At 42.7% G+C, this 12,648-nt stretch overlaps 1 protein-coding gene across 1 annotated transcript in view; it reads right to left on the minus strand.

Annotated features, from left to right (window-relative positions):
* LOC138584211 (protein eva-1 homolog A) overlaps positions 1–12,648 on the minus strand; it is an 88,208-nt gene that overhangs the window by 48,533 nt on the left and 27,027 nt on the right. Inside the window, exons 4-5 of the mRNA XM_069656390.1 lie at positions 10,863–11,015; positions 40–183 (exon numbers count right to left, since the gene is read on the minus strand). Of these exons, the coding sequence (XP_069512491.1) occupies positions 40–183; positions 10,863–11,015 (297 nt within the window). The remainder of the gene's footprint in view (positions 1–39; positions 184–10,862; positions 11,016–12,648) is intronic.

A 12,648-nucleotide genomic window follows, 5' to 3' on the forward strand; every position in this document is an offset into this window, starting at 1 on the left:
ACAGCCCCCAGTAAGGGTGTTTTTTTAGTAGAGACTCACCACAGGTGTAGATGACACTCAGGTACTTCCTGGTGCCGGAGTAACACGGATCCCCAAACTCTCTGGTGGAGGCTCGGACCAGACAGCTTTTCTTCCCCTGGCAGCGAGCGGTCAGGACCTGCAGGGCCTCAGACGACTGGCAGTCTGACGGAAACACAGAGAGAGAGAGAGACGGACATAAGACATCCAGACTGAGGCTAAATTATGGTTACACATTTTCTTTATATTATGGTCCATATGAATATAAATTAACAGAAAGCAAGTGATCTAATTTGTGAGCAAGGTTACTGTAAAAGATTTAATTATTATTAGAAGAAGAAGAAGACATTCTTTATTAACCCTTCACTCCGTTGGTACAAACATGCTACACACACAAAGGCCCGAAATACACACATGCACAAACAGAATCCTGTAGACATGCATTAATGTCAGAGTGAGGGGGCTGCACATGGACATGCGCCCCGAGCAGTTAGGGGACTCAGTGCCTTGCTCAAGGAAAGGAACTGACAGCTACCAGCCCCAATTTTATGGTCGGTCTCTACCGGGACATGAACCGGCCACCGTCAGGTTCCCAAAACTGAGCTACCGTCCACCCCATTAGGTGATTATTAAAGGGGGAAATAGAGTAGATGTGACACGATTAGTTGATTAATCAAATAGTCAAATAATGTCAAATTAATTGTGAAATTATTTGTATGACATGATTGATTACTTAAGCCTGAACACCAAAGAACACACTGGTTTTTATCTCCTCAAATATGAACATGTTAGTCAGACAAAACAAGCATTATGACTGTCAACTTTAAAGTTCTGCGTTCATGATGGGAATATTTTTTAATCATTATTGCCAGAGACCAAAACTATCAATCAATAGAACAATCTGCACATTATCAAAGCTTAAGCAGTTTGTAAGATTATATTTTGGGCATTTTTGCCTTTATTTATAGGACAGCTGAAGAGAGACAGGGGGAGAAGGAAGTGGGGGGTGACATGCGGAGTCGAACCTGCGGCCGCTGCGTCAAGGACTTTAGCCTCTGTATGTGAAGCACCTGTTCTACACACTGAGCTAAACCAGCACCCTGAGCAATCTTCTGACGGAAACATCTCTGCTGTAATGTCCTTGTAAAAATTTGAATGTTTGAGCTCCGACATCAACTGTCTCCAGACATTGTGAACTTTGTTCCACTATAACAGGCACCAAATTACATATTTACCTTAATAACAACATAGACAATTCTAGGACCTGTAAACCTCCATATTTCAACCATAGTAAATTTGACAGGTACAGAGCTCAGTCATCAACAGATAAAATCATGTAAATGAGCCAGAGTGAGGCTAAATGTGGACCTGGTTAGAAGTTTAAAAGACAGAGAGAGACAACATTTGGAGTCTGTTAGAAGCTTTGGCATTTCTTTCATGTCATTTATACTTTAATTATTAAAACGGCAGAGAGAAAAACTCCTAATCGCAACTTTATACTGCTGTCGTCACCAGATCACAACAGAAACAGTCTAAAGAACCACATATTCTTATTTTAGACGTATTGACTGATCATTATGCGAGTGAGGCTCTAATGACCTTGCTGATGTGTGTGTTTGATGGACAGGTAGCACTTCAGGCACAAAAGGACGACATGAGTCACTGTCAACTACGCCAGAAATGAACACCCAAGCTCACACACACACACACACACACACACACACACACACACACACACACACACACACACACACACACACACACACACACTCTGTAGTGACAGGGGGACCTCTCACACACTACTTCCCATAAAGGCTTTCTCATGGTGGAGCCTCTGTCCACATCAGCCCCACATACAGAAACCTTACTGGGGCCTCACATTGTCTAAAGGATACCTGATCCCACATGTGTGTGTGTGTGTGTGTGTGTGTGTGTGTGTGTGTGTGTGTGTGTGTGTAAGTGAGTGTGTGTGTGTGAGTGAGTGTTTGGACACCAGACAGAGTAATGGATGTGGCTCTCATAAATCATTACTAAGCACCTCTGGTCTGCATCTCTCATCCTGTGCAGAGGGATGACGGACAGATGGGGCTCTTTTCCTCTTTCCGCTCTCACTTCCTTCCTGTCTCACATCAAAAACGGGACTTCAGAAGATGATATACTGAAGATGCAGCTGATAAAGCAGGACAACAAGGGCTGTACTACAAATGATTATTAACATGATTGATTCATTGGTTGTTCTTTTTTATTCTTCGATTAATTGATTGACTCTCATATAAATAAGAATAAAACAAAGTCCCACAGCTTCCCACAGTCTCCTCTGCTGACATGACTTACTAGCTAATATTTTTAGCTCGCTAAAGGTAACGTTAGGCCCCGTGTCCACATGTCAGCGTATTTTTTCAGAGCGCTCCGCCTTTTTTGTGCGGCCGCTCCAAGAGCTTCGAGTTGAAAATCTCTGAACTTTTTAGAAAGGCGCTGGTGTCATCAACACCTTTTTTCAGGCAACCAATCAGGTGGGGCGCGCCACTTGTCACTCTGGTTACCACCAAACATGGAGGAGCAAGTTGTAATGGTCGTTTCTGTACAAACTGTATCACAACAGAGACTGAAAAGCCCATTTGTGGAGGATCGGCCAGACACTAAATGTTGCTGGTAGGCTAAGTGTTGTGCTTTTATCGGCCTACGCGTTGTAAGCTTGTTGTTAGCTGTGTAGTAAGTTAAACTAATGGTTGTCATAGAAACAATACCAGCGTGCAGCGTTTTTTTCTCTCAAGCCGTGCAGCGCTTTTTTCTCTCACCGCACATGCGCTTTATGCCAGCACTGTGTATGCACTGAAGGGAAACAGTTTGTGCGAAGGGTAGGACAGATGGGAAGACAGTTTAAGAGAACAACACTCTAACACCTATATGTGTTGTGTTGATATTCACAGGACTAGGCATCTATGCGACTTTGGACGAAAGTAGAAGGAGGGACGGAGGAGGAACACATTCAGCTAAGGAAACTATACAGTAGACAATGGACAATAACTACATATGATGCTAAATGCTAAGTGGTCTCAGGACTGTATTTATATACAGCTTTTCTAGTTTTCCAACAACTCAAAGCTGCTTTTACACTACATGTCTCATTCACACACTCATTCACACACTGATGGCAAAGGCCTAAGTGCCAGTCTCCAATCAGTATCTATGCCCATTCACCGGGAGCAATTTAGGGTCTTACCCAAGGACACTTCGACAGTCAGGGATCGAACCCCCAACCTTCCCAATGAGACCACGGACTCTACCACTGAGCCACAGCCACCCGTCGTCTACTGTGTGTCAGTTGTCTACACAAAATAGACAACTGACAAAAACTACACGCAGTTTTCATGCTGTCTACATGATTTGGTCGGTTGCAGCGCGCTCTCTGTGAAAGACTGTAAACAAAAATTTACAACTCGCTTTAATGTTTAAAATAAAAAATAAGAAAAAAATAATAATTTGAGATTTCATGTATATAGATTCATTCTCATGATATTTATAAGTATACTGTAAGTGCATTTATGTGTTGTTATAAGACTTGCAGACTCTACAATGCAATGGGTGTAAATAAACTTTATATATATCAGTGTATTGTTTACAAATGTGTGTTTTTTTTTATTTTCAGCTTTTCGAGTGTAAATACATTTAAAAAAATTACATCCAATCTGTCTACAATGAAGGTTTACCAAATGTGGTAACTGCGTTTCTGTTTGTCAAACTTAAACGCTGAGTTATCGAGTGTTAAAGTTGTGTTAACAGTGTGTTTCTATCAGAAAGTGAAGACACAAAGCCGTAGAGAATAAAAAGCAAAATAAGAAAAAGCAGACTATTTGCAGCAGATATTAATCATGCACTTCTGTGACTCTCTAAAAAGTCAGAAGAATCTCCAGAAGAATCTCCTGCTTCGTCTTATTTGAATCTGAACAGGATGGATGCCTCCTCTGCCCTCACGGCCCATTTGACCCCTAAAAAACAACACAAGAAGAAGACCCTTTGAAAATGGACATTGGGCTCTTGCCCTGTCAGCCCTGTCCGGTCCCAAAGATCAGAAAGGTAGAGGTAACAGGCTGGGTAAGGCTTGACTAACACATTAACAGTCCATAACAAATTATGGGCTCAGGTCAAAGGGCAAATGTCTCATTCAGGAAGTGAAGGAGGGCAATGCAGTGGTCATGGATATTGTCAACACTGGAATTCCCAACCAGGATGTCGTGAGGTTTGTGGGAACCACTGAGTGAAACTGGATAACTAGTCAGACACCTCAAAGGTTGAACATTTCCCACAGTCACTTATTTTACTCTATATGAGCTACAAAATCAAACCAGACCATCAGGGACAAGACTGATTATTTCTATATAGTTGTTTTTATTGCCCGAAACTGCTGGCGCGGGGGTAGGTGTCAGACGAAGTAATTAACTGCACACTGCCTTTGTTTACATTTTACAGGGAAACAATGTAACGTGAGTGATACATATGACTGCTAAAGAAAGCACCACTTAAGCATGTACAGGACAAAATCATCAAAGAGATAAGAGGTACGGCTTTGTCCACAGGGGGCGCCAAAATCAACACAAACCGAAAGTTCCTCACGGGAGCTTTAAACGGGACAAGTGTGGATTCATTGATGGTGACGGATGAGGAAACTGCAGCACTATGATTTCTCTTTGGGAAAACAAAATTCTCTGGTGCTTTGAAACGGATGTTTTAGTGTCCCCAAAGAAGTGAATGCAGCTGATGTTTTGGTTCCCGTCTCCCCATACAGGCACACATACTGTGTGTGCTTGTTATGTGCAGCGGAAACATGCCTGCATCAGTTTCCATCAATAAATACAAACCCAAAAAAACATGTGGAACAACAATGTGGTTATCAGTAGAGTCTGCAAAATGTTTATTCAAGTGAGAAAAAAAATGTTTTTTTCTGCGTGTGGTGGGGCCATTTTATCAGAGTAGTAGTAGTAGTATTATCCCTCTGATCATGACTGAGACCAGTGGTGCAATATTATTTTATTTCATTCATTCTTTCAGTATAATCAAATAATCATTTTGTCAATTAAATTGAGAAAATAGGTTAAAAAAATAGCAATAATTGCAATAATCTTTGTCAAAATGACTACTGCTTAAAAATGCCCCTCGGTCTGTGTAAGTGTGTGTATATGTATATCAATGCTACAGTCTATGTGCAGATGCTGCAGCACTGTGACCTCCTGGTCCGCCTGACGTCCTTTCATTTGCCCTCCCTCCCTCTGTTCCTCCCCAGAGGGCTCGTTTGAGCTGCTGTGCCACGCTGAGAACCTTCCTCTGTGACAGGGGAGCGCACTGACAGACACACTATTAGCTGCTGCTTTGATTCCCTCACTGGGTGATTAGCCGAGCAGGGGACGGATGGGGCCCGGCCTGGTTCTAGAGACAAGATGATGGAGACGCACACATTTGTTCTTTATCCACTGGCTCGCTCTCTGACACACACAGCATTTCTATGCAGTTTAAAAAGCATTCCTCAGGGTCTGACCTCCTCTGGCTCTCATTAATGGCTATAACAGACAAGCAGCCCTCTCTCTCTTACACACACACACACACACACACTGAGGAAAATAGGCATGAATAACCCCTGATACCTCTAACCTTTACCCTCAACCACCTCCAAGCCTGTGTGCACCCACCCTCTAGCCTCCCACCATCAAACAAGGACAGTCCTATGGTTCAGAAGAGACGGTCCACAGTTAAGAGACGCAGTGGCCGAGGGAAAGGGAGGAGGTATAACTTTTCCTCATATGACCCACAGCTTCTTAAAGTTGCAGGTACCTGCTAAAACAGAGCCCTTCTCTGTGATGCATGCATGTGAGGAGTGTTGATACGCTGCCCCGTACCAGCAGCATCTTGTTGCTGCTCGGCTCCGTTTGTCACATCAGTCATCGGCAATACATCCAACTTTCTGCTTGCTTGGAACCAGCATCAGACTCAGATTGTGGCTTCGTGAGCACTTCTACAGAAGTACTCTTCGCTTTCACAAAGAAACGCTGTTACATGATATCGTTGAATAGTAGCTCTTGTTTGTTGTGTTGTAATCGCAGAGTTTCACTTGTCACCGAGCCCTTATTTTGAAACGTATGTTGGGTGAGTGTTTGGCGGGTGCAGTGTATGCTGGTGGACTGTCAAATTAAATTATAGGACTACAATCTATGCACGTACAAGTCCAGAAAAACACGCAAACACACAGGCAGATACAGTTCACTCTCAGCAACCTTTCCCAGAAATTCTCCAGAACAATCTTCCAGGTATTCCACCCACGCACACCTTTCCTGGAATTCCCAAGACAATGGGCTGTGGAACTTGTCAAAAGCTACTCTTCTACTCTTGTACTCTGACTCACCAGCGATACATATCATTTCATAGAGAAGCTTAACTCATTGTCATTGGATTAAACTGTTTTGTAATAGAAAAGTGACTCTCAGATGCCGTGACAGGGTGAATGAAACAGCACACGCCAAGGGCTTTATGTGAATGAATTTGAGACGAACAGGCAATTTGACAACTGAATTCTGAACTCCTGCTTTAGCTGGACAACAGTTTCTCTTTCAGGACAGGTTTAAACACACACAGCTTTACATTTTATCTAATCTGCAGAGTCCAAAACATCCTGCTGCTTATCTGCCCTCTGTGCATCAAAGTCACAGAGACATGCAGATAGAGTTACAGAGCAGCAGCTCGCGCCCTAACAACTGGAACAGCCTTTTAAAAGCGTAGCGTTAAATTTGAACTGCAGCTGTGCGTGCTCGGCTTTTAAAAGCCACTGTGATCACACGAGACACCAACCCGGCCCGTGCTTACAGTTTGAACCATCTCGCTTTGGGCTTCGTCTGAAGCACATACTCAAAAGTGAAAGCGCAGTGGCCTTCAAAAAAAGAAGCAGCCTGAGACCCTGCATGCCAAGCATGGGGGGCTATTTAGATGTCAAGAGGTGTGTGTGATGGTAATGGGGCAGATGAGAGAGGAGGGCTGAAGCAGGCCCCCTTTGCTTTGAGGATTCCCTATTGCTGCCGAGACCTGTCCGAATCCACCACTCCCACCCCACCCCAAAACCAGGGATCAGACAAGATCAAAGAGGTCGTACTTTCGTGCGTGCATGCCTCTGTATGCACTTGTTGTTGTTTTACTTCTCCAGGGCTTTGGGTTCAACAAGCAACCAACACAGAGCCTGACAGATATATCTGTTAGCCGATATTACCGGCCAATATGTCCCTATATCATTGATATCAGTGTGGGAGTGTATGTTTTCGGATAATCAGAAATAAATGGTTCACAATCCCCTGAGAAAAAGTTTGTTTTTATTCCAGCTAATTCAATATATCGGCCACAATATCGTCAATCTGTGATATCGGTATCAGACCCAGAAATCATCACCAGAGGGAAAATCTACCTCTATTAGGCAGGTGTCTGTTAGTCCAAGGACATAACAGAAAGAAAAGATATGAGGAGATATTTTGCAGGGAAAATTAAATATTAACAGCCTACAAGCAATTTCCTGCTGCTGTATATTGTAATGTCTCCTAACTGGCACAATGCTGAGCTCACCTGGGCAGGTGCAGCCAGCCGTGTGAGCTCACACCTCAGGCGGCAGTGAGGTTGCCAGGTCCGTGCGGTTTGGGAGATTACTATAACCTCCCTCGTTGGCACATTTATAGAGACATAAAATCAGAATAGGTACAAAACAAACCTGCACATAATGCCACTGACAGCCCAAGATTATTCAGACACAGAGCCACACACACACACAGGTGCGAGGCAACACACCGCACCGAACAGAACGGGAGGGCGAATAAGAGAGGGAAAGCGTTTGAAAATAATTAACAGTGTGTGTCTGAGCTGTCACTCAAGACAGCCGCACTTCCTGCTCCTGGTGACATGGGAGCCACATGAAAGACGGAGCTGACAGGGGAAATCCCACCAGGCCACCGCTAGACTGTGCAACAGCCCGAGGAGGTGTTTGTGGGTGGTTTAAGTGTGTATGTGTGTGTATGAAAGAAACAGAAAATGATGGTGTATAATAAGACAAGAGGAACAACAAGGTGTTTGTGTACAGCTGATGTATATGCGCCTGAAGTTAACATGTAATTTGACAGTAAACACTGCTGCTCCTCTGCTCTAATCTGGCTTTTGTACAGCTGTAACAGTAGAGTCCATTTTCAATGAATGCTGGGATATTTCAGCTACTGTATTTAATCCTGAGAGCGAAACCGGATATCAGGCCGGCCCTGTCTTACACTCTACACCTTACCTGTTGCACATTCCTAGTCCACCTGCAGTGCGAGAACAGGCTGAAGTTGCTTCAAAGCCTGAATGCTCATATTGAATACAATGAAACACACACAGACGCATACTGGCTCGCACAATGCCATTCTTTATATGTGTCTCTAATTACCCGATGACTGACGCCTGTGTCAGCCTTTTGACCCCGTCCTGTCACCTCTGAAACACAGACGGTAACGGACGCAAACGCCCCAAAGTGCGTCGTTCCTTTACAACTTTATACAAGTTGTTTTAAGCCATCACAAAACAGTTGTCTTTCTTGAGCTACTTATTCACCATTATAGACCACATATATACAAATAGGCAGCCCAGACTAAATAAATGAGCTGCATGGAAAGAGGCCAGTGCTAACACGGTAGCTGTGTTTGCACTAATACTCGTCATGGATCCAAGCTTAGAGTCATTAACATTCCCCCAAACAAGGCTGAGGGTACATCTGGATACCCCATGCACTCACACATACACACACAAACACACATACTTGGAGGAAACTCAATACTGTCCCTTTTCTCAGGCCAAACTCTTTGCTTTGGATGACAGAGACACCTGATCTACATTCCAGCCCAGCTCCCCTGGCAATGTGTGTATGCATGTTTGTGTGTGTGTACCTGAGCTTGAGTTGTGTTTTTTTTTTTATATATCCCACAGTGCTTTCCTAACAATGTTAAAAAATTATAACGCAGGTATGTAAAACAGAAAATTCCGGAAGATAAATAAGAAGTGATCATTAGCCTGAGGTTTATGTGCCGACGTGTTAAATCCTTTAATAAAAGTCTGTACAGGCTGCTGCATTCATAATAAGGCCTGATGTTTTTCACTCAGACAAATCTTGGCAGCTCAGAGTGACCTGCAGCTCCACTCCCCCTAATCATTAATATGTATAAGAACATTAGCAGGACAAGGAGACTCAGTTTAACGTCATGCAAACGCAGGCAGACTTCATTTGCATTCCCAGCTTGTGTCTTCATGGAAGAAATCTCAGTTCTCCCCTGACCTCACACTGACCCCAAAATTAAACTAAGAACAGAGTGAATGATAATACGTCAAACACACTGATAGGAATATGACTGTCATCACTCTAAGGTCACTGCAAAACAGCCTCTGGGACATATTAGCTATCCTTCAATCCATTGCTTTACCTGACTGAAGTTCTTAGTGAATACTAGCCTGTTGCTACTAGCTAACTTCAAGCTAGTTCAACTTGCAAACTCAGACTAGCCTAATTGCAAAAAGACTTTACTTAATTAATATGTACCTATAGTTCTTTTGTTTTTAGTTTAGTATTGAGTTTATTTGTAGATAGGAAACATTTGTGCACCATACAATCAAAGCTAAGCTAACAGGAAGTCACTGTAGCATCACAAGCTGTACCATAGGCTAACTGCCAAAAGTAAAAACTTCTAGAAACTTCAAGACTTCAAGAAATGAGTTAAACTTGACTTCAAATCCAAATTTAGGAATAACTATAATTTATATATATGTACATGGAGTTATATGCTTTACAGTCCTCTTCATCCAGTTTAGAATGAGTACAATATCTAATAACGCAAACCTAGCTGCTAATTAGTAATTTAGCCTGATGTCATTAGCAAAACTGTAACTTTTTTTTTAATTCCAGGTGTATTGTGTTATCATGTTATGAATCAATTCATATCAAAAAACACTTGTGTCAGACGTCATGACAGTTGTGTTTTATATTTTGCATTTCCTCTTTTTTATCTACAGTCTAAACGGGTCATTAGCAGGCTAACTTTAACTCTGTCCGTAAGCTCATCAGCTAGCTACCAAGCGGCAACCTCCGGTGTTGAAAAATGAAGCCAATGCGGAAGTGCAAAAAACTGCAGTTCCTCAAGTGGCCACTTGAGGCTGGCTCCAGAAAACAAGAAATAACATTACAGCAGGTGGGAAAATGCCAATTTCTACAGCTGAAATAAACATGTTTACAGCCTGGTACAACAAACGGTTTTGTTATAAATAGCTAATTTTATTGTTCAAGATAACTGTACGGGGAGTGAATTTAATTATATTAAACCGTAAATCATAGGGGCCGGATCACTTGATTGACAGGTGGATCCTGCTGGCTGTCTGCTAGACGTCAACACAGACACAGACGCTGAATGTAACTTCTCCTGTTTGTGTTGTTGGAGCCTTTTGGGGAGTTTTGGACAACTTTGGACAAATAATCTGTCTCTGTGGGATTTATGGAACTTTATGGCCGTGTATTGCGAAGTTTATTTTAAGTTTCCCGTTACGTGTCGACCAATGGGTGACGTCACTGAGACTACGTCCATTATTTATACAGTCTATGCTAGCTACACAACAGTTACACTTGAGAGTTTAAATACATAGGCTAAATATTCAATAGCATTTAATGTTAAAATGAGAACAAGTTTGAGTGGTAGAACCCATTTTAATTTAGTGATGCTTCAAGCTCCACATAGTAAACACCAACATCATAGCTAGACCAAGCTAGCTTTATCCGCCACCGAAGTGTGAGAGTGAGGGTGTCTTACCCACTGACGGGGCCCTCCTGTGGTGCAGGGGACACTCCAGGGTGCCTTTTTGAGTTCGACCAAACATGGCAGAGTAAACAGCGATCTGCATCCCCCGTTTGCAGCTCAGCCTCATTCTCTCCTCCTCGCAGACCACCTTACTCTTATACTCGTCTGGAGAGAGGGGGGAAGGAGACAACATGTTACAAATAACAAAAGAAGCAAGAAATGTCAAGTTTCCCCTAAAAGTATTATCTTGCCTTTTCAACAATAAGGTAGTTCTACGTACCACAAAAATCTAATTTTCAGAGTATAGAGTATTTGCAGTGTTTTATTTTATTTGTTCAAACGTCTGGAGGGAGTCTTTAACAAGCACAGAAAACAGGCCTAACAAAAGTCTGCATTGGGCGTAAACAGGTAGAAAGAGAGGTGGAGTTACTCAGTGGACATGTAGAGCCATGCAGAGGCATTCCTCACACACATCCAGCCACAGTGACCTGTGACAGCCAGAGCAGCTCCACTGGCCAGCAAATAAAAACACAACAGCAGCCGCTCCTGCATCGATGTGGGGAGTGGAACAGGAATGCAGAAAGAAGAGAGAGCTCTGGTTTGTTATATCCGCTGGTGACGGACTAACTCTTGTTTTCTCCCCCTCCCTCTTATTCTCCTTCACTTCCTCTATCCTCCATCCACCTCTCCTTTCAGAGGCAGTGACACCTGCCCGTTGCACCTCACTAACGCCCCATGCTGCCTTTCTCTCTTCCCCTGAGAAGTCATTGGTTAAGTGACAGTGAACAAAGAGCTGTTGATTGGCCCCGGGGTCGGGTAGAGAAAGAAAAAGCGGGGAGGGCAGGGGGATCAGTGGATTAATGCCCACTTCTGGTCACTCTACTGTGAACCGCTGCACAGCTCGGTGCGGCTCGGCTCAGCACAGCACTGAGCCGTGAATGGAGACTAGAATCTGGGTGGGATTACTGCGCGGTTGTGGCTCCCCTCTGGAGTGATACTCTTAGCTTCCTGACTCACGCAGAGAGAGAAGCAGAGGGATAAAGGCAGAGGCACGCAAGGAGTTTTATCTTTTAAATGAAGCAGGAGAGATGCCAAAGCAAGAAAAAAACTGTCCCTAAAAACCCATCAGTAAACCTTATTGTTGCACTCTGTGATATTTTTGTTTTGGAGAAAATTCAACATCCTGGCGCCTAAAATTCTCACAAGCACATCAAAAGTGTATTAATCCACAGCTGAAAATAGTCCCAAAGATCATTTTCTACAGTTTTAGTCAAATGCCCAAACGTGTTCTTAAATCCATGTGAGCTTTTTTTTTGTTGTAGTTAGATTTTTTTCAGTAGGAACCTACAAAGACTGACTAAATATTTTGGTCTTTTTATGAGATTTGTTGACACTTTAATATATTTAACTTATATATTTTAATATATTTTACTTTACTACTTTAATATATTTTACTTACATATTTTAATATATTTTACTTTACTAATTTAATATATTTTCATGTAACACTCTTAAATAAGGAAAACTATCCAGAGGACTAATAAATATTTTAGTATAAAATACATTTAAAGCACACTTATAAGCAGACTTATCAAACCTGACATTTGTCATAGCTTTCTGATGCTATGTCTCATTTTCAATGTCTTTCAAAGCTGCTTTATTTTGGAAGGCATCACCACCTAATTGATTGCTGCACGGCAGTACTGTCTTCTATCCTCACAGCTAGAAGGTTCCTAGTTCGAATCCTGGTTCAGACAAAGTGGGCCTTTCTGTGTTTGCATGTTCCCCCCGTGCCTGT

The sequence above is a fragment of the Semicossyphus pulcher genome, unplaced genomic scaffold (assembly GCF_022749685.1).
Source record: "Semicossyphus pulcher isolate SPU_LCO1_2020_fin unplaced genomic scaffold, fSemPul1.0.p SCAF_11, whole genome shotgun sequence".
Lineage (NCBI taxonomy): Eukaryota > Metazoa > Chordata > Actinopteri > Labriformes > Labridae > Semicossyphus > Semicossyphus pulcher.